Genomic DNA, 25866 nt, shown 5'->3' with positions numbered 1-25866 from the left:
CTCTCTCTCTCTCTCTCTCTCTCTCTCTCTCTCTCTCTCTCTCTCTCTCTCTCTCATTAGCGAGCGCGACGAGAAGAGGGCATTGGACCACATGCGACGCAACAACAAGCGAAAGCCCGGCAAAAGCTCGAGAAGCAGAAGACGAGGCTGGAGGCCTCTCTCCAAGACGCATACCTGCAGGCAAAGCGTGCGTATACGAGTCTCGCGGGAACGTGCGTCTCGGAAGCTGCTGCTGCTGCTGCTACGAGATTTGAGCGCAGTTGCAATGTCGACGCCAGGCACGCTGGGCCTAAGTACAACGTCCTGTGTTGCGTGTAGGGGGAGGGGGGGGGGGAGGCATCAACCGCTACCGCTAGCTAGCTGCAGGCTCATAACCCGGTGGCCGGGTCTTTGGCGCAGTTCGGGCACAAGAGAGGAGCGAGTGCTACTCTGTGACCCCGCTCAACGCGAGAGAAAAACAAAACAAAACAAAAAAAAGCAGCGGCGCTGCGTGTCTAGTCGCGGGTGCTGCGGCCGCACGTACGGTGTTGCGTGCAAAGGGCGTTCGGCGCGGAGAGGACCAGGTGCCCCCCCGGCCGGGCGCCGCCGCAGGGGGATCCGGCGGCCGAGCCGACCGACTTCCTGTCCAGCCGCTGTTGCTCTTTATTTTCCTTGCCCGCGGGTTTCTCTCACGCCCGACACCCGAAGTCAGGGCAGGCAGAGGGCCTCCGATTCGGTAATTGCGCAGAAAGGAAACGAAGCTCTGATGTGGAAGCGCGTAGCTGACGCGTCACCCCAATCGGTGGCAACCTGTTCGCGTGTTCCCAACGCGTGGTTCCTATGCCTCACCTGTAGCATCACTAGAAGGAACTGTGGCTACCCGATAGTTCGCAGCTACTCTGGTAATCCTGAACAGTACGTGGAGTTCACTGCGCTCAGTTCTTAATTGTGGCTTCAAGAGTTCTTGGTAGTGGCTTTGCTTATTACACTTTATCTGCGCCATTATCGGTCACAATTTCCGAGCGATGATAGCTGTGCTAAAGACACGAGGGAAGTAAGACTCCGCTCGCATGCGTAGACATTGCGAAGTGTTGCATTTATAATGCACTATCTTGTTGAACATAGGCAGTTTGCAATGTGACAAAATTGCTTGACGGCAGAAGGCGGAAGTTTTTTCTGGCTCTTTAGTTCTTCAGAAGGACGAAGGCAAATTCGTGTGCTGCCCGTCATTGCCATGCCGGCCGAATCGCCATGCTCGTAGCTCTAGTAATTTTTGTTATAAACCTTACGGTTACTATTCCGCGAAAAGTCTCGGGGCGTGGTGATCCGGAAATGTGGCCACAGTGCCATCAAGTTCAGTGCAAAAAAAAGAAAATTATATATATATATATATATATATATATATATATATATATATATATATATATATATATATATATATATATATATATAAGGTCCAACATCTCAACATATAAAGGTGCCAAACATCTCAAAGTGTGTGCAATAAGTTTTTAGCTTGTATCGCACTGCGTTGTATCGATACTAGTTCTGAGAGTGTACTCCTCGCAGTAGATTGTGATTTTCGTGTATAATGACGCAAACCATGTTTTGGAATTTACACCTCTCCCCCCGCCCCCCCCCCTCGTAGAATATAGAAAATAAACACTACCGCTAACATGTCGGGATGCCATGTGACCGCACTAGCCCAATCACGAAGGGGCAGTGAGTGGGTGGGGAAAGCAAGGAGGAAGAGGACGAGTGAAAGTAGTCTGTACTCTATTTGCTTGTTCTACGCTCCCTTTTGAGCGAAGCTACACTTCGCCTATACACTCTCGTACAGTAAAACCTCGCTATTACGAAGTCACAGGGGCGGGAAATATACTTCGCTTTAACTGGGACCTCGTTGAAAGTGGAGAGAACTTAAAGGAGGCATTGTAAGGTTTGTCGTGCAATACGAACGCGCGGAATCCCGTATACAGCGTGAGCCCTGAAACGTATCCGTGGCCGATAGCGGGACATATGGCAGTGGTGAAATTTTGCTGATGCTCGCAAGTGCTATCTCGTCAGTCGGTTATCTCCACGTGATGCAGTTAGATCCAAGGAGATGTCGCCACGTGGTGGAATGACCTTTGCAGCACTCTTTGCGTCTTCAATTTCGCACGAAGAAACGCAAACAGTCTCTGCATGGCGCATGCTGCGCCTGGCAGATATACCGTTTTGCAATTCGCACCAAGAGGAGTCGGGCGCGTCACTGCACTTCGAATATCCCGATCCAAAAAAAAAAGAAAAAAACGTGCGCTGCCATCGCAACTTCGAATAAAGCGACATTTCGAATAAAGCGATGTTGTTACAAGGAGCGTTTACCGTACCCGCGTGAAAGGGCCCGCGTAAACTGGGACGTGTCTGATAAAAAGAAAGAGGCTACTGTATCTCAGTGTAACACATCCGGCGGATACACGTGACCTGAGCGCTTCGAGACGAGGCAGCGCGCGCCGCATGGGTCGGCGAGCACGCGCGCTAAGTAATAACAACCAGCAATCACGGGGGCTACGCGTGAACGAGACGCGAGCACGCGTTTCCGCAGATTCCCGCCAACTAGCCCGAGAAACGGGAGAACCGGAGCGCCGAATAAGACGGGAACTATCGAGGCAGCGCCGACCGACCGCTTTATGCGAGCTCGATATATCACCCCCACGGTTCACCCCCGCGATGGTGCTTGCGCTGGGCACCTATTATCGAGCCAGCTGGAATCTGGAAGTGAAACGACCCCGTGGAACTTCCGGCTGCCCCCTCCCTCCTCCTCCTCTTGCGCCCACGTTCCGGTCACGCGTCGCAATTAGCCGAGATTGAGGATAAATAGAAGCGATGAAAAAAAAAACTGTGGTTATTTAGCGGTAAATGCGAGAGAAATGCGTTAGCATTAGGTCGCACCTCCTTGAAGTCCCGGATCCATGACTTCAACCGCGTTCACCACATTGCAAGGCATTATTCATTAGCCATCTGGACACCACGCAGCGTAACTGACGGTAGTCCGAAGCAGACCTCCGTCAGTTGTACTATATAGTACAGCAGAAGGCTGTTACAGTGGTGCTGACGGGTACAGTGGCGTGGTGTGCTGTCTTTGTCAGAGCGTCAGCCTGCTGGTTGCCCTGGACGCCGACGTGAGAGGGGAGCCACTACAGCGACAGCTTCAGACATTGCCGTGTTACTGTTAAAGATGGCAATAGCGATGATTCTGTTGTAAATGAGTACGCCACCGGTTCGGAAGGATAACCAACACGGAAAAGAAACCGGGAAAAGAAATGTAGGTATCCATACTTTTCGGAAACGAAACACTTTTCACAATGTAGTCCTACTGTTTTTACATATGTTGTCTCCAATAATAATGCAGTCATGATTAAGTAAAAAGAAACGTGCTTAATATCAAGCTTGCTAGAAATGCTGCTTAAGCTTAACAATTGTTGCAAGCGCTAAGGAAAGCGTTGACGGAAATAGAGGATATTACTTAGAGCAAGTGAGAGGGTTCCTTGTTATCGCTTTCAAGCAGTGGTCAATTTAACACACTCCAAATAAAAGTTTATAGGCACTATATCGGTCGACGTATTCAGAAATGCGTCTTAACTACGTTCATACCACAGTTGTAAGCGTGCCTACGAGTGAATAAATTTCCTTGTCAGCTGGAAGCCCACGCTTGACTTGATATAAATGACGCCTGGCGTGAACGTGCATAAGACGCTCATCGCGTTTCCTTCGGCGCGTTCACGACAGGCGTCACTTAAATCAAGTCAAACACGGGCTTCAATTTAAGATGCATTCATGATTGCGAGGGTTACGGCCAGTGAACTCAGATACTTCTTTCAAAACGTGCCATGTATACAACGCTTCGTACTTTGTATATGTTATCGTCCTGATGGTATTGTGCCGTCATTGTGACTCAGTGTTCGCATCGTCTTTTGTTGAAAGAAACTTTTTCCAAAGAGGAAAAAAAAAAAACAGGCCTGGTACTTTTATGTAGTCAGGCGACAGAATGCTTATAATAATGAAATAATTAACATAATTACACTAATGACTTTTCTGTTACCTACTTTGCGACAAGTATTTCAATTTACGAAATGTAGCTGGTGAGTTCGCAATACGTATCCACAATTGGAACGTATTCTCACCATTACGCCAGTTTGTAGGTGTTCATTTTCAATGTGTCCGACGAAATGCATTGGCGTTCCAGTTACTTTTATGCTTAAATGCATAATACAGCGTTTTATTTTGAAAAATGTGAGTGGAACAGTGCAATCTTACTGTAGGTTTGATAGTGCATATCTGGAAACTGGTGGCGTCTTCAGAATACGTTCTAAGTCGATATACCTTGCATACTCACTAGCTTCAATTCGCAAACTAAAAAATGCGCCATAAACTAATTAATTAGAAAGTTAATTAGCGCAAATCTGTTATTCAGATTAAGCATTTTGATTTATCGTAGAATTATAGGCCGCCTGATCGAGTAATTTGGACTTAGGGTTAGAATTGTGCTATCTGCCACAGGAATTTTTTCTACAGCGAAGCTGTTAGCCTCTAATTGCTCGGTATCTATAGTGTCCGCGTCCGTCAACAAAAACGTGGGCCCATCCCGGCGGTAGTGCAGGGCTAGGAGCAGTGACTCGTACCCCAGTAAGGCAGAGGCTTCAAGCAGTCAGCAAAGTGAAGCGAACAGTGGAATCAATCTTCGGAACCACGCACACAACATACAGAACTGCACACGTTTCAATGAAGAACAACGACAAAGCAACCATCCGAACCACCACAGGATTAATAATAAGGTGCTCCTGGTAACAATGCGAAACACGTAGCACTCCCCGCATACGTTTCGCGGTAAAAAATTACTCTTGCGCAAGCTGCCGCGGCGGCGGCAGCTTGTGAAGTGGCGAGTGACGTCCCTAGACGCTCGTATACAGAAGAACCAGCCTAGCCATTGATTTCAGTGTTGTTCCAATACCGCTATGGGCGGCGGCGTGCTGTCAAGCGTACCCTCACTCGCGTTACTACCATTACTCTAAATTACCATTACTATACCGTTACTCTAAAGGAATAAAGCACTGCATACCGGCCTCAGCAGTTGTAGTGGTGGATTTCAACAGCTTCGCTGGACATCCACTTTCGCAGAGCCGGGATGGAAAGTCAATCTTTTTTTTTTTTAATTTGGTGCATCCAAAAAAAAAAAGAAGAGCAAAAATACAGCCTGTGTACTGACAAAGCAGTACATATACAGGTTCCACGACCGCGCACCTCTAGCTAAGGACACACCAGCCGCGGCCGGCGTGCGAAGCCGCAGCTACCCGCTCGGCACGTGGTGCATACCGCGGCAGCCACCGGAGCGAGAGGGCGTACAGACTGAACGATGTGCGTATATACATCGGGGCGAAGTAATTCGCATCGTTGTAGGCGTGTCGTCCCGAGTTCGTTTTGGCGGGTGAGGCAAACATGTCGGTGGAAATTAGGTTAAGGTCATGGACGAAGTCAAAGGTACAAAAAAAAAAAAAAGGAAAGTAGGTACCGTCCCCGCTTCACTAGCAAGTTCCTTTCGCTGCTCGCAACGCGAACGAAACGAATCTGCGGATGCTCCCCTATACAGCACGCCGCAGCTTCCTGCCGCGAGTCCAAAACACAACCGCAATGAGCTGTGCCTTCCAACTGCACGTGCAACCGTGCACTCCTGCACGCCGAGCTTTTTTCGTTCAGAGACCGATAGTGTTTCACTCGTTGTATAGCGAAATAGTCGTAGCGGAATGTATATAGTCTCGCCTTCGTCGTAATACGGCCGCCTCACCTGGCACTCGTACTGGCGTTCAAACGATGAAGCGCCAACAGAGACAACACACTAAAGAAGAACAAAGAGAGGAAGCGCCTTGTCCTGTCTTTGTTCTTTCTTAGTGTGCTGCCTCTGTTGGCGCTTCGTCTTTTGAAAGCTATGAACCAACTAGCCCCACAACGTGTTCTACTCGTACTGGCGACCGTGTGCTACCGAACGGTTTTGCTGTGTAGCCGCGCTAAGCTACAACTCAGGGGCGGGATGGTGACAGATAATAGCATTGGTCGATGTTCGTGCGTAAGTTTTCTTGGGGCTTAAACAACAAACACCGCAGCTATTATAGGCTTAGGCTGTTGCTCCGTCCACGTAAGCAATAAATTCGTCTAGCGAGCCTCTCAGCAAATCCGGCCAGACGCCAAATACCCTCGAGTCGTCCACATCTCATTTTCCCAGAAGTGACTGGATGAAACGCGGTTAGCAAGCGTTCGTTGTAACGAAGCGCGCGTCACACACCAGTGCTTCGCTTTTTCGGTTCCTGATGCGTTGCTTTCATCTATAGTCTCGCAATTCGTCGACACGAACCGGCGTCGACGGCGCACCAACAGAGGTTTACGAGACACGAAAGAATCAACTGAAAGAGTGAACCGTCATACGCCCGCCTACATGCAGCGTGTCTTTGTGTGTGATGGCTCTCTAAACTGAAATGCGGCGGTGCGCCGTATGGGCTAGTATGGCGCCGCGCAGCTGTTGCCGAGAAGCTATGTTGCATTGCGCATGCGCGTCCCTTCGCTCTCACTATTCCGTGCCGGCCATGTCTCTTCGCGAACTCCCACCGGCGGGCAACGGCGCTCGGTGCGGCTTTGCCTAACACACCTGCGCCGTGCAGCCAAGCCGTCTTTCTAGTTCCGCGGGTCTCTATGAATGGAGTTCCTCGCTCTCTTCGCGATGGCTCCTCGCCCACTCACGGCAACCAGACGCGCGGATGGCGACTGGAAAAGCGTCACAAGTTTAACCTTTCGCAATGCTACAGGCAACATAGCGGGTGATCATTTTTAAGCTTTCTGGAATTTTCAATGAAATTGTCTGTGGCAGATGGCATAATCCTTGTCCAATAGATTATTGAGAGAGGGGGACATCCCTTGCACGAGAAATGGAAACACATATTCAACGAATTGAAAAGGCACATTGACTAACTAACTTCCTAATTAATTACTTGACGACATATATTGCAATTTACGAATTGTAGCCGGTGGGTTTGCTAATGGTATCCGCTTGGAATGAATTTCAAGAATGACACTAGTTTGAAAGGATACGCCATCAAACTCGCCGTAAAGGTGCACTGTTGCTCCACTTACTTTTTTACCAAAACGTCTTCTTATACATTGAAGCACAAAAGTAACTAGAACCCCTGCGCATTTCGTCGCACACTTTGAGATATAATATCTCGAAACGGGTGTCATCCTGGAGATTCATTTCAACTGGATGCGCCATGCAAGCTCACTGGCTACAATTCGTAAATTGCAGTATGTGCTGTAATGCTATTAACGAACATAATTAGTGCTTTTGTTTATTAGTTTAATGTGCGTTTCAATTTCTCGTCCAGGTCAAGGACAAGAGTTACGCTGTCTGCCACAGGCGATTTTTAAAAATTCCGGACAACTTAAGAACGATCACCTTGTATATAGCTACTAGCTCAGAGATGAAGATGCGGCAACTTTGCGGCTTGAAGAGCCCACGGCGTAGCCAGAAATATTTTTCGAGTGCGGTTTTTTTTTTGGGGAGGGGGGGGCGACGGGCAAGGGGGTAGGGTAGCTGGGAAGGCCGCATAATAGGGAAATTTCGGCTGGGGGGCGAAGGGGGGGAGGGACGTATTCACGTGTTCGGTGTGCCACCTCCGCGCCATGCCACTGCGAAGAGCATTGAACTAAATGCGCCAGCCAATCACGTTCGCCAAATTCTCGGGAATTACTTGTCCGAGAACCGGAATTCAATGATAAAAAACAACAACAAAGAAGAGCAGTGATAGAACTTAAAATTTGCGTTGATAATTACATACGAATAGATGAATAAGAAGCGCATGTCGTTGAGCAGTCAGTCTGGTATAGGAAGAACGCAGCGACTTCAGCGCGGGAAAAAGGATAGCAAGCGAAAAAAGAGAAAAGAAACCACGATTACCATAAATTAGTGGGCTCAATCTTAGTATCGGCATAGGGCTTTAAAAAATTAAAACATACGGTCAACTTTGCACAAGCGATCTTATCGTGTTCAAACGTGACCACACAAGACGGAAGAATCACACGTCCGTGGCTGATGCCCCGAGCTGAGGCTTCGAAGGAAAGGACAATTGGTGATGTGAGTGAAAGTGTAAGGCTGGGAGGTCGAAACGGAGCTTTGAGAAGGCTTTCTTTTTTTTTTTCTTTGCATCGAACATAGACGAGATGAGGAAGAAAAAAAAACTATCATAAGTAGTCTTAAGGACGCGATATGGTCTGCGTCGGACAAGTCCTAAACAAATCAAAATTTAACGGTGGTACGCTCTGTCGTAATCTCACATGTGCAACTTCGTATTAAAGTTACAGTGACACCATTGAGAATTCTAAGGGAACTGCAGATTCTGGAAGTCAGAATGCGATAACAATGGTAACCTTGTGATGATCTAACTTTTGCGTTGTTGAGCATGTCGTTGCTGGCGCCAGCCGTAAGGGCTTCCACGAAAATCTGGGCTTTTCAATAGACGCCATTTGCGCAACTTCCCATGGGTCGCGTGTTTGAAAACCCGGACACACCGATTGTCGAACAGCGCCGGGGTTCTTCTGACTGTCGTGTCACCTTTGAACAACAAAGCGGGTAACAGAGAGTCACTTTTTGACCACAACGAAATGTAACATCCTTGGCCCGCACTGTAAGCAAAACCAGAGAGTATTTTCAATCAACACCTTTCTTTTTGAGCACAAGTAGCTATTTCAAGCTCTGTTTAGCGGGCAGCACGAGACGAATTTGATCTTGTTGCTCACTGATGGCTTGACAGTGTCTGGACACGTTGCACCGGAAGAACTGAAGAAGTAATAATAATAATATTTGGGGTTTTACGTGCCAAAACCACTTTCTGATTATGAGGCACGCCGTAGTGGAGGACTCCGGAAATTTTGACCACCTGGGGTTCTTTAACGTGCACCTAAATCTAAGCACACGGGTGTTTTCGCATTTCGCCCCCATCGAAATGCGGCCGCCGTGGCCGGGATTCGATCCCGCGACCTCGTGCTCAGCAGCCCAACACCATAGCCACTGAGCAACCACGGCGGGTAACTGAAGAAGTCCGAAGCTCCTCTTTTTTTTTTTAACCCTTGTGCTTTTTAGCACTGCCTGGGGAACTGTGCCACGCGTAGAGTTTGGCAAAACTATCAAAGCCATTTCGCGATTGACAAGCTATTATTGTCGTGTCTAGTGGCAGGGCCATTGTGGTACGTCTCGTGCTTTTTGCATTAAGAGAACGAGAGTTCACCTCAATCTCTGGGCTGGGGGGGGAGGGGGGAGGGGGGGAGGTAGAATTCGTAGCATCGAAAGTTACGCAGGGTCATCACTACGCAGTCGGGCGACAGCGGTCACGCAGGCTGCGTGCGTGAGTCTCTTCAGTTGGTCAAAGGCTGTGCTCGAATAAAGGCTTCCAGAAACCACAGTCAGTCGTCACTGACAGAGAAAGTTTCAGAATGTGGCCCCAGGACTGCGGCAGAATTAATCGAGTCATCGCTCATATCTCTTGTTATATTTTGGTGCGTATCATAGGCTGCGGTAGCCTACTCGACCTCCGTCTATGGTCCCGAAAAAAAAATTTTCTAAACCGGGAAGTTGCGATCTCTTGCCAGAAACGTGTCGCCGTAGTTGACGCTCTCGTTCTAACCAGCACGTTGCGAAGGTCAGCGAAGACGAATCTAGCGGGGTCATCCTGCCAGCTCACCGAGAAACGACGATCATGGAGGCGCCTACGAAAGTAACGAAATCGAACTGGCGGCGTACGAAACGTTCGCGCGTGCACAGAATGACAGAGATACGCAACTCGGGCGAACGCACAGGCGCTAGACTGCCTCTACCCCCCCCCCCCCCGCGCCCCCTCTTCTCAATCTATTACCGTCAGAGCCTTTGCTGCAAAGCTCGGCACTACGTACTATAGCGAACGAATCGCACGCACATACAGCCGCACCGGGCAGACGTAGCACGTTCGCTCTGCACTGCGACGGCGATCCGTTCTCTTCTGGCGCGAAGGTAAGAAGATATTGGCAGCCGCCCGGCCACATGGCGCGCGCCGGCCAGACAACCTCGCCCTGCGCGAGGCCTCTCTCGCCGTCGCGAACACGCGCTCGTCGTCAGGGTCAAAGGCCGACGCCGCTCGGTTCGAGACAAAGACGCATCGAATTAGGAAACCGCGCGCCACAGATTCGCCTATACCGGCACCGTCAGCCAGCGGAGCCCGAGGGATGCGAATCCCTCTTTCCGCTTTCCTCCAATCTCTCTTTCTCTCTCTCTCTGCTATACTCCCTCAACTCTCTTCGGACCGAACAGCCAAGCCAGACCCAGCATCGCCGAACGAGACAGCGGAAGAGACGAATGCATCGACTCTCGCGATGGCTTTCTTCGGGGTTTCGTTTGGCGGGTGGCCGCATGCTTTCCCAGGCGCGTTCGCGCTGATGAATGGTGCGCGCCCCGGCGTACAACGAAACCGACAGCGGGCTCGTGGAGGAGGCGCGCACCGCAAAGGTCACGGCGCTTGCAGCGAGAAACCGCTCGACGCGCGAGCGCTCGTGTTGGCGCGCGTGTAGCTTAATAAACGTATGCGAGCGAGCGAGCAAGGGGGGGCCGCCGGTCGCGTCCGACGTTTGAATGCGTTGTTGCTGCCTCGCATTCGCGGCGCGCGCGCGCCGTTCAATGTGGGCCACCCGGTCTGTTGGCTTAGCGTGAGCGTGGAATGCGCGCGTGGGTGGCCTCATGTGCCGAATTGTTTCGTTTGTTGACAGGGCTGCGCGCGCATGTGCGTGCGTGTGTGTGCCTGGGAGCGCGAGGAGCGTCCTAACTTGGGCGCTGTTGAGAATGGAGGATCGACACTGCTTTGCTACCGCGAATCGTTGTTCTCTTTTGTATGGGATGGTTATTGTTAGCGCGGCGAGCACCTTGGCGGCTTCTTTTTTCTTTTTTAGAAGGATTAATCGCTGTTTGTGGGCGCTGCTTCTAAATGTGGTGCCCTACAGTGTTCGGCCTTGCGACGTACCTGAGAAGCGTGGCTGTTGAATTAAATTTCGGGGTTTGACGTGCCAAAACCACGATCGTGTTATGAGGCACGCCGTAGTGGGGGACTACGGACTAATTTCGACCACCTGGGGTTTCTTTAACGTTTCTTTCTTTCTTTCTTTCTCTCTTTCTTTCTTTCTTTCTTTCTTTTCGCGAAACGTTTTCGAAGGATCGCGTGCTTGGCCGGGCGCCGGAAAGCCCCCGAAAAATAAAAGAAAAGAAAGAAAGCGCTCGGACGCGCGCTGCCGCAAACACTTGTGCCGTCTACCGCGTTGAAACTCCACTGGTATATCTCCACGTCGGAGCAGTATACCGTAAACATACGCAGCGTAATACTGCGACTCCACTTTAAAACAGAAAGCGGTCAGGGCTTCGACCGAGTTGTCCGGACTGCACCGTGAGCCAGCTATAGGTTTACAGTCGCCGCGTTCCATTGATGGCTAGCAAATTCAGCGAAAAACCTGCGCGTTACACTTGGGCGACACCAAAAAAAAAGAAACATTACGTTGCTGACGAAGCCTTCTTGCAGCCCTCACTTGTTGGTGGCGACACACACACACAAAAAAAAACATTACGTTGCTGACGAAGCCTTCTTGCAGCGTCTGCCCTCACTTGCCGGTGGTGGCAGCGCGTGCTTGACTTCACGTGCTCGTTTAAGGCGCGGTAACGCTGGGTCGATACGAGACCGGCAAGACGCTCACGCCGACGCATGCGATTGGCCGACTGTTCAGCACAGTGTGTTGCTAAGACCATTTTACCATACCAGGCCGACGATGACGCAAAACCGACGAGCGCGAGTTTGCCGTACTTCGACAGGCTTTCTTGCCTACGGCATCGACAAAATCAGCGAGCCGACCACCGTTCGACCGAACCCCGCGCGATCGGCAGTCGAACCGACGACGCGACAGCGACAGCGTCTCCGCTTGCATACGCAATTATTCACGCTCAAACTGAGTCAAACACGCCTACCAAGTTGAAATGCGCAAGCTTCAACCCTCTCAAGACGCGTGCACATGAAGTTCGAGCCAGTGTTGATTATCTTCGGCGAAGGTCAAGCCTTGTGCCGTGGAGTTCGTGCATCCGCTACCGGCGCACCTGAACTGAAAACGAAGCAGTTAGAACGGAGGAAACCGCTCTTATAGTTCAGTACTGGCCTTACCGATTTGAAATCAGTTACTCTTCAGTGCGCACGGCGCCTACCCAATAAGCGACAAATGGCGGCACAGCGCTGTGCCAACATCTGTATACGTCACCGTTCCCGTAAGCTGCCGGTCGCGCTCTCTACTTACATGGGTGGGTCTGTACAGGCGCCCAAATCTTTAACTGGCGTGCGCGAGCGGCGACTTTTCCATGCGTCAGCGCCGTATGACGGGGCGAGGCTAGAAACAGTGTGAGGCAAAGCGCATGCCGACAAAGCGCACTCAGCTAGGCCCATCGTCTGCTAGGCTGTTTCCAGCCTCGCCCCGTCATACGGCGCTGACGCACAGAAAAGTCACCGCTGGCGCACGCCAGTTAAAGATTTGGGCACCTGTACGTCTTATGCCGACGCATTTCTCAATTTCAGAGATCCGCGGATCCGCATCAAACGGCAAGCAAGAGCTGGGGCATTCGGTGTGCAGCTGCATAAACAACCGTCTCGCTCGATTCTAACAACGGCGTCAGTGATATGGCATCCGCTTTTTCGCCAGAGAACAACACGGTTTATAAGTGAGCGCATATGCGAGCACAGTTTTCTCTATAATAATGCTTTATGGCACGCGCAAACTGCAAGTACGATTGAGTTAGAGAAAACCGAGAATCAGTAATAAATTGACGACACGAATATATGTGTCTGAGTCACAGTTGCCGTTGTTTAAGTATGGTTCGGTCGCTCACCACCCTTGACTCCTCTCAGGCTGGAACAACACGGCACATCTGCGCAGATATGTGTGTTTTGCAACATTTTGACATTATTTCATATCAGCGCTGCACCTCTTCCACAATCTTTGACGCTATAACAAAGATCTGCGGCTGTATATATGTCGATGTAAACAAGTGAACCGCTTTGATAAATCCGACACGGAAGGCTGCACTCGAAGTCTTCATGAATCTGCAAAATGCGTAGATAATGTGTAGAAAGAATGCAAAAGGCGAGTTCCAAGTGCACAAATCAGCGATAACAAACTCCAGGGCAGCAGTGTCGGTAAAGGGAACTCGGCGGGCCCTTATCGGCCGCACTGTTTGCACAACAGCGCACTCAGGCTTGCTCACCAAGTAGTCGGCGAGTTCTACATGGCTTCCAGGAACGACACACTGCCTCGAAAAAAGCCATTAATGTTTAATCGCGATCCAGGAAACGCACGACAGACGCGTACTCAACGTGGGCGCAGCTACACGAATGAACCGGCGAAAGCTCCGGCACCCTTCCAAAACGTTTTCAGCAGTGCGTGGCAGAGGGCAGCACAGGAAAATGAAAAAAAAAACAAGGCGGATTGCGGCCGCAGCGGCTGGGATTTGATGCCGCGACCTCGTGCTTGCTTAGCAGCGCAACACCAAAGCCACTAAGCAACCACGGCGGGTGAGCGCGGTTGTTAGGCAGGTCGTAGGGCGCGAATTTGTAAATGTCCGCGCTGGAGCTCATGATCGATCAAAAACATGAGCACAGTCCTCCTCCTTTCACAGTGGACAAATCTGAGTTCGGCTGTCTGCTCTGGCGTAGTCTCCTACGGTAGCTACAACACGTGGTGTACGTCCGCTTTAGGAGACTGGAGCAGAACACCTTGGACAGCTCACGGGGTTTCAGGCGTGGGACCCGAGGCAGACGTGCCGAAAGGCTTAACGGAGTGATTAAGGCTCGTCTGTCCCATCGGAGAAGTCATCTCCGGGTTATGACAACCGATTTGAAGTCTGAAGGAGGGTCACCAGCTGGTGGTGAGATAGAAAGCATTTATGCTCGTTTGATTATTGCACCGATTCTGATCACGCCCCCTGCACACAATAGACACCGGTAGTGAATAGGTAAGACCTGAAAGCCTGCTGGAGGTGCTGCACAGCGTTGATGACAATTTTCCGCATGCTGTGCACCCCTGAAGCTCGATGTGACAATTTTCGCCGTGACAAACGCGCTGTCGTGTGAGTAAGATGAAGTTACAGTAGCAGAGAAATTCTGTCTCGACCAAGTTCAGTTGCCGACGGACACGAATGTAAAGATTTACCCTGACTGACTGAAATTGCGATTGAATATAAGCTACAGGCGGAATCGACGGATTCGAAGCTATAGGTTTTTGGATACGTAAGCCTACAAGCGCACATTTTGCAGCGAAGAAAGGAACAGGCCCAGGCTCTGACGGAGTGGCCTATACTGCCCTAGTCAATCTTGGTCCTCCCGAAGCGCAAAACGTTAACCACATATCGACATTTGGAGAAAATCGTCAATGTGCTGAAGCTACGAGAACGTCACGTGATTCTTGAATGGTTACGGCCAGAGAGCTTCACAAACTGCGCCACTCGCAACGCTAGCCTTAAGAAGCAGGTCTCGTTTGCAAGCTCATTTCGATCGAGCATTTCCGCATACAAATGTTGTAGGGACGAGCAGAAACTATGGGTTCACCTGCAGCCACAACTGTACACAAAGATAGAAGGCGCGAATATGAAATGAGAAGTTACTCCCTTGATGGCTACCGAGCTTAAGATTTTTTTCTTTTTTTTTTTTGCTTGAACTTTAAGAGAAGCGTGACCCTAGCAAACAGATATATACAGATATGGATCCTGTATTCATAACTCAGAGCACTGAAAATAATATTACCGAAATTCGTCTCACAACTCTTCGGCTGTGGTACAGGCGTTCACGACAACATGTTTGTATACGTGTATATACGAGTTAGCTGCGGCATAACACCACCAACCCGCAGCAAATTTCTCAATGTTTAAGCGCCCCAACTTCAATAGGAAGGCAGTTATGGCGCGCGTTTCCCACAGCAGATAAAGCCAACAGGCTTATGTTGAATTCCAATGGCGGAGTCGGAGTAAGTTTTTCTGCTCGTTTCGGAGCAAGTTTGTTCCAATGGCAGAGTGAGGGCGGGAGTAAGGTGTTCCAATGAGAGACTCGGAGTGGATTCCGAGCGGGAGTCACTCCGTGGAGCAGAAAAAGATGCTCCGCCGAAATCGACGGAGTGGACCGGAACTCTGCGTGACGTATTCCCTTTACCACGTTTGTCTGCTGGGAGGCGCCACCGGTCACGACTCGCGAGGAAGCAAAAGCTGCTGCACACTTGGCGAGATATCCATTCCGCACTTTAAAAAAAAAAAAAAAAAACGTCAGGTGAACGGCGCTGAAGAGACAAGTGACCGGTGCGGCGGTGGTGGGAGCAAACAGCGGAATCAAGTGACAACACGCAAGGTATCCTGGGTAACTCGGCGATACGAGTTCCGTTTCCGCCTTGCTCCGGCGGCGCAGGTTGTGTTCAACTCGCGGATTTGGAGGCGTTGCTCTGCGCGAAAGTCGAGTGCTCGCTCGCGGAGTCCGTCGGCTGCTCCGACTCCGCCATTGGAATTCAACATTAAATAAGTATGTTGTCGCCCCCCCCCCCAAAGAAAAAAAGATAAAATAGCAAGAACCAACAACCACAACAAAATAACAAAACAAAAAATGGGCCTGTATATCCTTTGGTTTGCGTCCAGAAAAAATAAGCACGATATTGAAATGTTGACTTGCTCAGGCTGTAATACTGAGCCAATTGAACTTTGGTAACAACAAGAACAGGAAAATGTAAAAGTAGGGCATTTGGTTCATCTGCAAAACCACAAGCAGCTTAAAGACCCATAGAAAATATGAACGGTGTCAAGGACGTTCGCGCGAGCACGAAGAACTCCTTCTTGGACTGCTTGGTACTTGCTGAAAGACACATTTGGCCACTAAAGAACACCACACACAAAGAGAGGCACGAGCACTACTGACCACGAAGGCGGCACATCCAACTGATTTACGTATTGCGCAAACGAATGAATCAGCCACTGTGAAACATAAAAAACAAAACAAAAAAACAAATCTCATCCGAAGCAAGTTTTTTTTTCGATTTCGAGTTGCCTCAAGAGCTGGGATTCGTCTTCCAACTACCCGTGCCTCCCTTATTAGTGTGCCTATACATGCCCCCTTATATACAAATCAGTTGGAAGTGCCGTCCCTGTGGCCGTGAATGTTCGCGCTCTGTTAGCCGGGCAAATATGTCCTCGCACTCAGCATCAGAACCGTCCGGCCACGTCGACCGAGATTTCCAGCGACCGCGGGCAGTTTTCGGACGCCGCGCGCCAGTACGGCGAATCCTTCTCGGCCTTCTTGCGGGCGCTCAGCTTGCCGTAGAAGCACATGGCGTGACTGTGCCGACACGCCTCCCACCACGATGAGTTCGTGTCGGCGCTTTCGGCGGCGAACAGCAAGGGCCAGGCCGTGTACGCGACCGGCATGAGCACGTGCCACGGCAGCACGAGCACGCCCCGGCATCGGCGACCGGCCTCGGCCAGAGGCGCCACGCTGGCGACGCCGCATCGCTCGAGCAGCGCGTCGTGCAGCAGCGGCGGCCCCAGGGACGACCTGACGTCCGGGTGGTGGTCGCTGGCGATGCGTTCCATGGCGTCGCGCAGGAACGAGTGGCCCGCCTTGAAGAACAGGAAGCTGTTGCTCACCGAGTCGCCCTTGCGCTGCACCAGAGTGTCGACGTCGAGGATTTAAACTTTGAAGGGAGTATAAAAAATGTATATCGTAATATCTTGCGCGTGACTTCACTGTAAAATAATTTAAACCTTAAAAGTGCGCAAGGGCTTGCATTATTTTACGGTATTGGGAGCACCGAGTGGTCAACGGTGTGCGAGAACTCGGTTATGCAGCTTCGCAGACCACACGACGCATCAGTTGTGAGATTGGGATACATCTGTGAAGGAGTGTCCTTATTTAATTTGGCTGCGTCACTTTACCGTGTGTCCCAGCTAAGATTAGCCAAGCTGTCCAACGGGAAAAAAAAAAGATTAAAAGCACGGTTTATATCGATGCTGGCACATACACCAGCAGCGAAGTGGAATACACTTGCTAACTCCAGTAACAGCTCTGTGTTTGTCTTGTTGAGCTGTGCGCCACCAGGTGCACGGCTGCCGCGTGCAGGCGACATCGCGTTTGCGCATCCGCCCATCCAGCAGAACGCCCAGTCCGCATGCGTTTAGCCGGATACCAAACACGCTAAAACTCCCTAAATGCCCAGCCTGTCACGTCTCCCGTGCCCGCTCACCAGCGACGTCTGGGATAGGCAGGCGTCGAACCCATGGAGCGGCCGCATGACCACGGTGTCCTTGTCGAGATAGACGCCGCCTCGCTTGTAGAGAAGCGCCAGGCGCAGCGCGTTTGAGAGGTGCTCACTGATGCCGGGCCCGTCCTTGAGAGGGTCCGGCAGACTCCACGAGCCAAGCGGCGTGCCTCGGATCATATCAGCAACCTGTATGGTGCAAATTCCTTTATAGCTAGTGAAATGGGCAGCGGGGAAAAAATATGACGATAGGAACACGTGCAGAGGAAGAAATACGCAAACCAATGGATAAATATGCGGGTGATGAAAGGCTACCTCTTGCAGCTTACAGCTGAGGTAGTGTGCCACAAGAAAACTTTTAAAAATACACGCACACAAGAGTGGTAGTAGTGGGGCACGTTGGTCACCTCTGTAAGGAAGAATGAACAAGCGCGTCCTGTGCACGGAGAGAAAAAAGACAAGGCACATTAACCTTCAAGATACGCTCCCGCATCTATTTGCCTCTTTTTCTCCGTGCGTGCTTGCGCTTCACTATTTTTCCCTACGAAGAAAACAATACATATTGCGAAATTAAACGCATTAGGAAATTTAGCGAAACAAGAAAGGCAAGTACATCTTCCCAAGTCACTTGCTATAAAGCAGCCAGTCAGATCTATCCAGAACGTGTTTGGGTTGATATATGAGAGACTGGCGATGCAGACGCGGCCCATATATGCAGACAGTGCAGTTATCGCGTACACGTCGAAACGACGGCGGCGACTGAACGATTGTTCTGTAGCAGTTTACGATTCAAAGCTGCAGACACGGTTACAAAAAGGACACCGTATACAGCGGATGACTCCATCTATACTTTCGCCACAGTCATGTTTCCTAACCGCGCTATATATGCACACGAACGGCGAGGTGGCATGCGAACCCACGACATCGCGCTCAGCAGCATAACGCGGCGCCCGCAGGAGTCACCCTATAGAGGGGTCAACTATAAACGACGCGGCGAAGTAGTATAATTCGCTCGTTATAGGTGTGCCGTGCGGAGCTCCTTTCACTGGTTTAGGAAACATGTTAGTGGAAATTAGGTTACCCTCACGGTTAACTAAGTCAAAGATGAAAAAAGTAGGTCGTCGCCCAGGCACGCGCAAATTACTTTTTACCGCTCGCAACGCAAGCAAGACGGAGCTTCGAACATTTCGAACGAAGCTTTTCTTCCTCGCGTCCTGAACAACACCTCCAGGGCAGCATGGTGCAACTGCGAGCGCACTCCTCCTGCAGCAAATGCTTATAAGGTGATTGTGATTAGCGCGGTGGAGACAAGGAGGTAATTCGTCTCGGAAACGCAATACTTGGTATCGTGCGATAGCCGCGAATCGGTTACTTCATGCGTTAAATCGCCCAATTAAAATTTCTATTGACAACTTCGTGTTGAATTTTTACCAAAGTTCCGATTTCGTGCACACTCTGGCACGCTGGCGTACGACGAATATATATATATATACCGGGGCGTTGAGCCCGGCCTCTTTTTATTTCCTTATCTTGCTTTCCTGTAGCATCGCGCCTTCCACATTAGGGGCCGAATTCACAAAGCCTTTCGTTCGTAAGTGGTGTTTTAGTGACAAAATGTCCTAGATCACTATTGTGATATCACTGCGGTAATAGGTCCTACATCACTATTGGCTGGCACGAACGCTTTTAGCGTGAGCACGTTTCGTGCATGCGGGCCTAGGTGATTAGTAGTCTCGGAAAGCGAGAAACGTGCACTTCACGAATTGGAATTTGTGCGCGTTGACCGTGAGTACCTTGCTGGGAACGCGCTTCTTCGAGAGGGAAGGCGCGCGGCGTCTGGTTTGGGATTTCAGCTGCTTTCGCAGGAGGCCCGCAGCGCGGTAATGCTGCACAGCCACCGTCATCAACGCGTCATCTATGGGCTAAGCATGATAGCTTAATGTGGCCAACCCTGGTGAGGTGCCCTTTAATTAACGCCCTCTGATGTAGAACGCACAACTAGCTAAACGCGGCCTCCTCTGTATTTGACAGAGCGTATGAAATACGTTGAAACAGCCGTTCAGAACATAACCGGGGCGTTCTATTCCCTATACGATGAATTTCTGTAATATTATTTAATCCGCCATCCTGTCTCCTGTCACGGCCTCTGTGATTGGCTCAAAACTCCGCCATTATGGAATTGGACAATGTTCAGAATAGCACCTTGGTCTGCAGCGCGGAGGCCACCCTTACGACAAACAACGAATCAACAAGAAAAAAAGAAATACCCTCGGGAATCTAGTTTAAGGATGCTTCGTTTCATGTTTTTTTTCTTTAGTTCTTTATGCGTAGCTTACCTGCACGCTATCAAAGACCACGTTGGGGAACCGGCCCAGCATCTGCCTGAAAGGCCCGTCCAGCCAGACGTCGGTGCTGTTCGGCGTCTCGACCGCGGCGAGCACGTTCACGGTCCAACCGGGGTGGTGCCTCGCCGCGGACTCGATGGCGCACGAGAAGCGGCCGGTGACTTCAAAGGCGTGCCCGGTCTCCAGGAACAGCACGCGCGACTTGTTGCCAGTCCCGCGCGCGGCTTTGACATTTCCTGGAGAGACAACGCCATGCTGGTGGAGGCGATGCGCTCGCGCGGCATGTCATACTCAGCGCAGCATACTCCAGCGCTAATAAGACAACCCATTTCCCAAGAATAGTCTGACAAGCTAACGCTTTACGGATGAATAATTATCTAGCGCTTCGGTATGTATAGTTTCTGATTAGCTGTTGTACTTAAATGAGGACCGCAGTGTACACTGTATGTACACCAATATAGACGGGAACCCTTATTCCGCGCTCGAGCAGCAATTTGTATAAGCTTGCCCGAGGCCCGATATGGGTGTACTGAACACTACACAGAGCATGACTGTACAAAACAATCGATATACATGCGTGATGTCGATAAGCCTCCTTGGTGTCACAGCGAAGTCGTGGCATATATGCAATAAAAATATAAAAAACAAGAAGAATGATAATTTAAGTACTAGAGTGGGTACGTGTGTACATGATACAATATCCATAGGCTCACCTTCATTCGATCTGCTGGTGACGGTGAAGTAGAGAGTAGCCATGACTATGACTGCTGCAGCGGTGAGTCTGAAGAAGCAGAGAATAATGCGATGAAAAAGAAGTTGAGAGGAAGAGATAGAAAGAAACGAAACAAAAAAGAAGGTTGATCAATGAATAATACGTGACTGCGGTGCTACATGTGTGTAAAGTACAGCCTGATGCTACAGTGATACCCATATATTGTCCCTGTAAATTTTAATACCAGACTTAGCTAAAAAAAAATCCAACGTCTGCCTGCTGTTGCTAGTAGGTTATGTTACAAGAACACCGGTTGCCTTTGAAATGTGAAAACGTTCCCCTAAACGTTTTGTGTTTATAGTGCAGAGACGGAATAGAACCGATGAATGGCAATGGCGATCACAGTGTCACATCGGTTTTTTGCGCGACAGCGACACGACGAGAACAAGGAGGTAGGGGCGGATCCTGTCTTGCATATGCGTGCCGGCAATTTCTCCGCCCGAACGTCTCCTCTAAAATACGGAGGATAAACACGCCGCAGAGTTAAAAGCAACGTGAACACACTTTAGATTGTACCGAGCAGAGATAGAATATGCTACCGTTCCGTCAAGTTCACCCCTCAGACACACTGAGCGTAGCTACAAGATCAAGATATTTGCGGCGTTTTGCAGCGCAACATAACGATCCCACACGACGATCATCTCCGGAGGCGACCGCCGTTATGTCTCAGTGCGAGCATCGCGCGGCGCGAGGAAGGCGCGGCGACGCGTGTGGGGCGCCGCAAATACGTTTCATGTGGCTGGCGCGATTAATGAAGCGCGCTAGTTCGACGACCGCCCGTAGTCGTGCCAAACGGCGGACTCACCTCGCCGCGAAGTGTCGAAGCTCGTTGGTGCTGGCCAGCAGGCGTCGACGGAAGCTCACCTCGCGCGCCGCCTGGCGTGTGACGAAAGCCAGCGGTCGGGACGGGGGCTCAACGCCCAGCAGAGGGGCGCCCTCCATGGTTGCGATTGTGGCACGTCTCCCGAACAAGCGGGGTGCTGTTCTAATTACGATGATGATGATAAGTCCAAACATTGGCACATACCCGCAACGAGAAGAAGGGATGAGGATAGTATACTGCTAACTACCAGACGACGATAATTAAGGCTAGACAGGGAATGAGCCAGTGTTACGATGACATCAACGTGCTAGAGGGAAGAAGGTGCCGATGGCGGAAAAGCAATCGCGAGTCGCGCCACTATACCATTTCGTTTCATCGATTCATCGATTGATCACTTGTTGTCATTTTCGGTTCGTATCAAAAGCATGCGCTAGCCTACCCGACCCCCATCTATATTCGTATAAAACAGATTATTTCTAAACCGGGAAATCGTGGTCTCCTGCCAAAAGCGGTGTCTCCGTAGCGAAAGTTCTCATTCTAGCCGCCACAGGTCAGCAAGGACGAATCTGCCGGGATCGCCGTGCCAACTCGCCTAGAAGCGGTCAGAGAGGAACCTGTATGAAAGTAGCGAAATCGAACGGCAGGCACGTGAAGTGTGCGTCCGCGCTCACATTAACTAATGAAGACAACAAATATCTATGTCCGCGTCGTTTAAGCGCTATCTATGGTCGCATATCAACAGACACCCGACAAGCGAGCGGACTGGCGGTACCACTCTCGCGCTACCGTGGCCAAGCACCAATAGCCGCTGGTAAAGCCGCGGCAGTTGATCGGGCATGACTGACTGGGTGCCACAAGCGTGTGCCCCGGATGGGCCAACTACCACGCTGATTGTACACGCCTTCATAAAATGTACCACTACGACGGCGGTTCATCCTAACTCCGTAGCCCGAAGAGAATCTCCGTGTAGGACTATAGGAACAAAGAGCTGCCGCTGACGGGATGGGCTTTCCTTCAATTGCTTGTCTATAGTTCGCGTCGATCTTCAAGCTAGCTCCGCGATTGTATTGATTTAGGCGCGTTCTTGCAATGCAATAATCGGGATGAAACGAGGCAACGGCCGTGATCGCGTTCACGTGCCTGGTTTCCAACTTCGGCTCTGTTCCACAGCTTGCGTTGCCAACCAGTTGAGCTCGGTTTGGCAGAGAAAGCGCGCCTGTAGAACCGACGCGCAAGTATGCGAGCCATGCTCGTAGCGATATTCTCCTCTCTTTGAGTTAACTTCGCGAAGCATGTGTCAAATACCTTTGGAAGGCATTTGACGCTTGAGGCGGAGCGTTGGATTTCGAGACCGAGACTCGCATCGATTCACTACGACGGGCGGAACATCACTTCCAATGTCTCTCTCGGAGACCAAGTTGCTTCCACACCTTGTGTGGAGCATGAGTTGGTGCTTATACCCTAAGCCCGGAGAGGTTGCGCGCGCGTGCGCGAAGCACATCAAGCGCACCGTTGATTTGTGCCCGCGAAGCAGCAATTTTGTCGCTGTTTTTGTTGACCGACGCGCCACATTATATTGTTCGTGCCGAGTCCAACTATCCACGTACCAAATACCGAGAATCTGTCAAGAAGCGAGTGGTTCTTTCCAAATACTCTGGGAAATCTAAAACACCAAGTAATGACAGCTTGTAAATTAAGACGGTGTATGATAAGACGATACGACATTATGCGAATGCAGGCAGTTCTAGAGATGAATACCGAAATCATACTTCTTTCATCGTGCGTTCTACCTTGAAAGATATTGATAACACGAGTGAGTGAGTGAGCAAAAACTTTATTGAATATAAATGAAATAAGGAACGATGGTTGGGGCCCCTATTCCAGTGCCCCGCTGGCACGAGCGGTTCGCTGGGCTTGGTCCAGAAGAGCCAATTGGCTCTCCCGACCCTCGTCCGCAAGCCATGCTTCCCACTGCATATGCCTCATTAGTGGTTGTTGGTGTAATGTGGGGCTGTCTTTGTGCGGAGGCCTCCTGGTGTACTCCCATGTGATGTGTTTTCGTGTGGGTTCGTCTGTGCACCACGGGGGGGGGGGGGGGGGTGTATTCTGTGTAGGTAGTGCAGATTGGGGTATGTACTCGTCTGAATACGACGCCAGTCCTTCTCCTGTTGGCTGTTTAAATCGGAGTGAGGGTGTACGACTCCTTGTCTAAATCGCGTCTGCGTTTCACGAGAGGCTGCGGAGGAGGCCAAGATCTCCTGAAACTCTTTCGAGTCGAAAAGTTGAATAATGAATCAATCTTGCAGGCAATGACGAGGGTCGTTTGCTCGCTTGTCGGAATGTATGCTTCTTTGTGAACATCTTTTGTGGCAGAGGCGCGCGGTGGACACAAGGCCGCTGAAGAATGGACGTAATGAGAGCCGCTACAATGATGCCCTCTGGACGCCATGTGGCTTCCTGTACAAATAAATAAATAAATGAATAAATAAATAAATAAATAAATAAATAAATAAAGTGAACGTATGGAACCAATAAAGTGGGGTAAACTAATAGAGTGGCTTCAATACTCTACGTTTCCTAGACCAACGGTCGTGTATCAACGTAGAAAAGGAAGGCCAATGTTGTTTTCCTTTTCTTGAATTTCGCGCTTGTAGACAACAGTATCGACGACGTCTGAAATGTCAGTCCGTTTACGCCTAATTGAGTCGTTATTCTGCAGCAAAAAGTTCCCATCAGACAAAGAATAATTTTGCTTTATCGCCGAGCTAATTGAAGAGTCCTGCGCTGATGTCGACATCCGGGACTTCACGGGCTGCCGCCGCTGAACGAACTTCGATGGCGTCGCCACCCGTCTTCTTTTAACTTCGTCGTCGTCATCATCATCATCGTCATCATCATCATCAGCACCATCATCATCAGCAGCAGCAGCAGCAGCAGCAGCAGCCTGGTTACTCCCACTGCAGGGCAAAGGCCTCTCCCATACTTCTCCAACTACGCCGGTCATGTACTAATCGTGGCCATGTCGTCCCTGCAAACTTCTTAATCTCATCCGCGCACCTAAACGACCCCTGCTACGCTTCCCTTCCCTTGGAATCCAGTCCGTAACCATTAATGACCATCGGCTATCTTCCCTCCTCATTACATGTCCTGCCCATGCCCATTTCTTTTTCTTGATTTCAACCAAGATGTCATTAACTTACCATACCGCAAGTCGCAGTCGCGAGCCTCCCATAACGCCACAGTTCATGAAGCGCAAATATCCCCTTTCCGACACATCATCGCGGCATGTGATTGAACCACGGCATGTTATGGATCTTGAAGGACGCCTTTCTCGTTTCGTGTAACGCTCCACCCACGTAGCCATGGGTCGTTGGTACACATGCCGGGCTCTCGGACTAGACGCCACAACTCCCGTTACTTACGCCGCGCCACAGACTTGTATTCCACTGCTCTCTCAGGTGGTCCGTCGAGCAAGCCAAGTCCACGGACATGAGGCTAAGTAAAAGACGCATGGTGGCTAAGTAAAAGACAAAACAAAAAATTCCTACCTCACTCTAACAACCCTGTTTGCGTAACCTCTTTATAGCATAACGGCAACGCGAAGCAGTTTATATGTATAAATACAGTGCGTCGCACGTCATCCACGGCAGAACTCGATACGCGAGCCTAACGAGAGAAAAGAGGCGGTCGGTCCCTCGTCATGGTGAGAGTGAGACAGAGCTATATACGTGGCGTTGCATACGAGTCACGCATAGAAGTGAACATGATACGCCAGCGTTGTTGTGTTGTCACACTTAACGCGCGTGCACTCACTAGACTTCGGGCGGCGCGACTTCCTCTAATGAATAAAGATTACGAGATTTGAGAAAGCATACGGACCGAACAAGGCTCGTTGGTCCTGTCGGAGAAGTGACTTTCGGGCTACGAAAGTAGAGTCGAAGTCTGAAGGATGGTTAGCTGGTGGTGAGATGCACATGTGAGCATTTGTTGCTCGTTTGATTATTCGACTGGTTCTGATCGTGTCCCTGCGCCCAGTGGACACCGGTAACGAATAGGGACGACCTATGGATTCTGCTCAAGTCTTCCTAGAATCGGTGGCGTCTCGGAAGTTGGCTCTGACTGCTGCACGGTGTTGAGGATGATATCCCCGTGCTGTACACATCTAAAGCACGGAGGGACAATTTTCGCCGTGACAAATCCGCTGTCACGTGAATCAAATGATGTTACAGCAGCGGAGGAACATGATTGATTCTGGTACAGAGAGAAGATACCAGTTGGTATTTGCTGAACGACATTTTCGCCACTAAAGAACACAGAGAGAAAGGCAACGAACACTGACGGCCGCACGGGTGGCACGTCCAGGCGATATTATGTATTGCGCCGACGAGCGAATCGGCCGTTCGGAAAGATTTTAAAATCCAATCTCATTCCAAGCAATAAACTTCCGATGGCTGGTTGTATCAAGAGTGGTGATCCCGCGGTCTTCCGCACGTACGTGCCTCCCCCTTGTTTTTATTTATTGGCGTGACTGCATGTCCCCCCCCCCCCTCTCTCTTTATAAACAGATCAGTTGGAAGTACCATCTGTGTCGC

At 50.3% G+C, this 25866-nt stretch overlaps 2 protein-coding genes across 2 annotated transcripts in view; one reads left to right on the top strand and one right to left on the bottom strand.

Annotated features, from left to right (window-relative positions):
• LOC142575691 (uncharacterized) overlaps nucleotides 1-25866 on the top strand; it is a 328430-nt gene that overhangs the window by 59473 nt on the left and 243091 nt on the right. The window lies entirely within an intron of this gene.
• On the bottom strand, nucleotides 16283-21428 carry LOC142574529 (lactosylceramide 4-alpha-galactosyltransferase-like). Its single transcript, XM_075683590.1, has 5 exons — nucleotides 21257-21428; nucleotides 20393-20460; nucleotides 19671-19915; nucleotides 17320-17523; nucleotides 16283-16738 (listed from the first exon to the last, which is right to left on the bottom strand). Exons 1-5 carry the CDS (start codon nucleotides 21391-21393, stop codon nucleotides 16283-16285), a joined length of 1110 nt encoding a protein of 369 aa, XP_075539705.1. The 5' UTR covers nucleotides 21394-21428.

Source organism: Dermacentor variabilis, chromosome 3 (genome assembly GCF_050947875.1).
Source record: "Dermacentor variabilis isolate Ectoservices chromosome 3, ASM5094787v1, whole genome shotgun sequence".
NCBI lineage: Eukaryota > Metazoa > Arthropoda > Arachnida > Ixodida > Ixodidae > Dermacentor > Dermacentor variabilis.
Note: the sequence above shows the minus strand (reverse complement) of the source record. Positions and strands in the feature narration are given on the sequence as shown.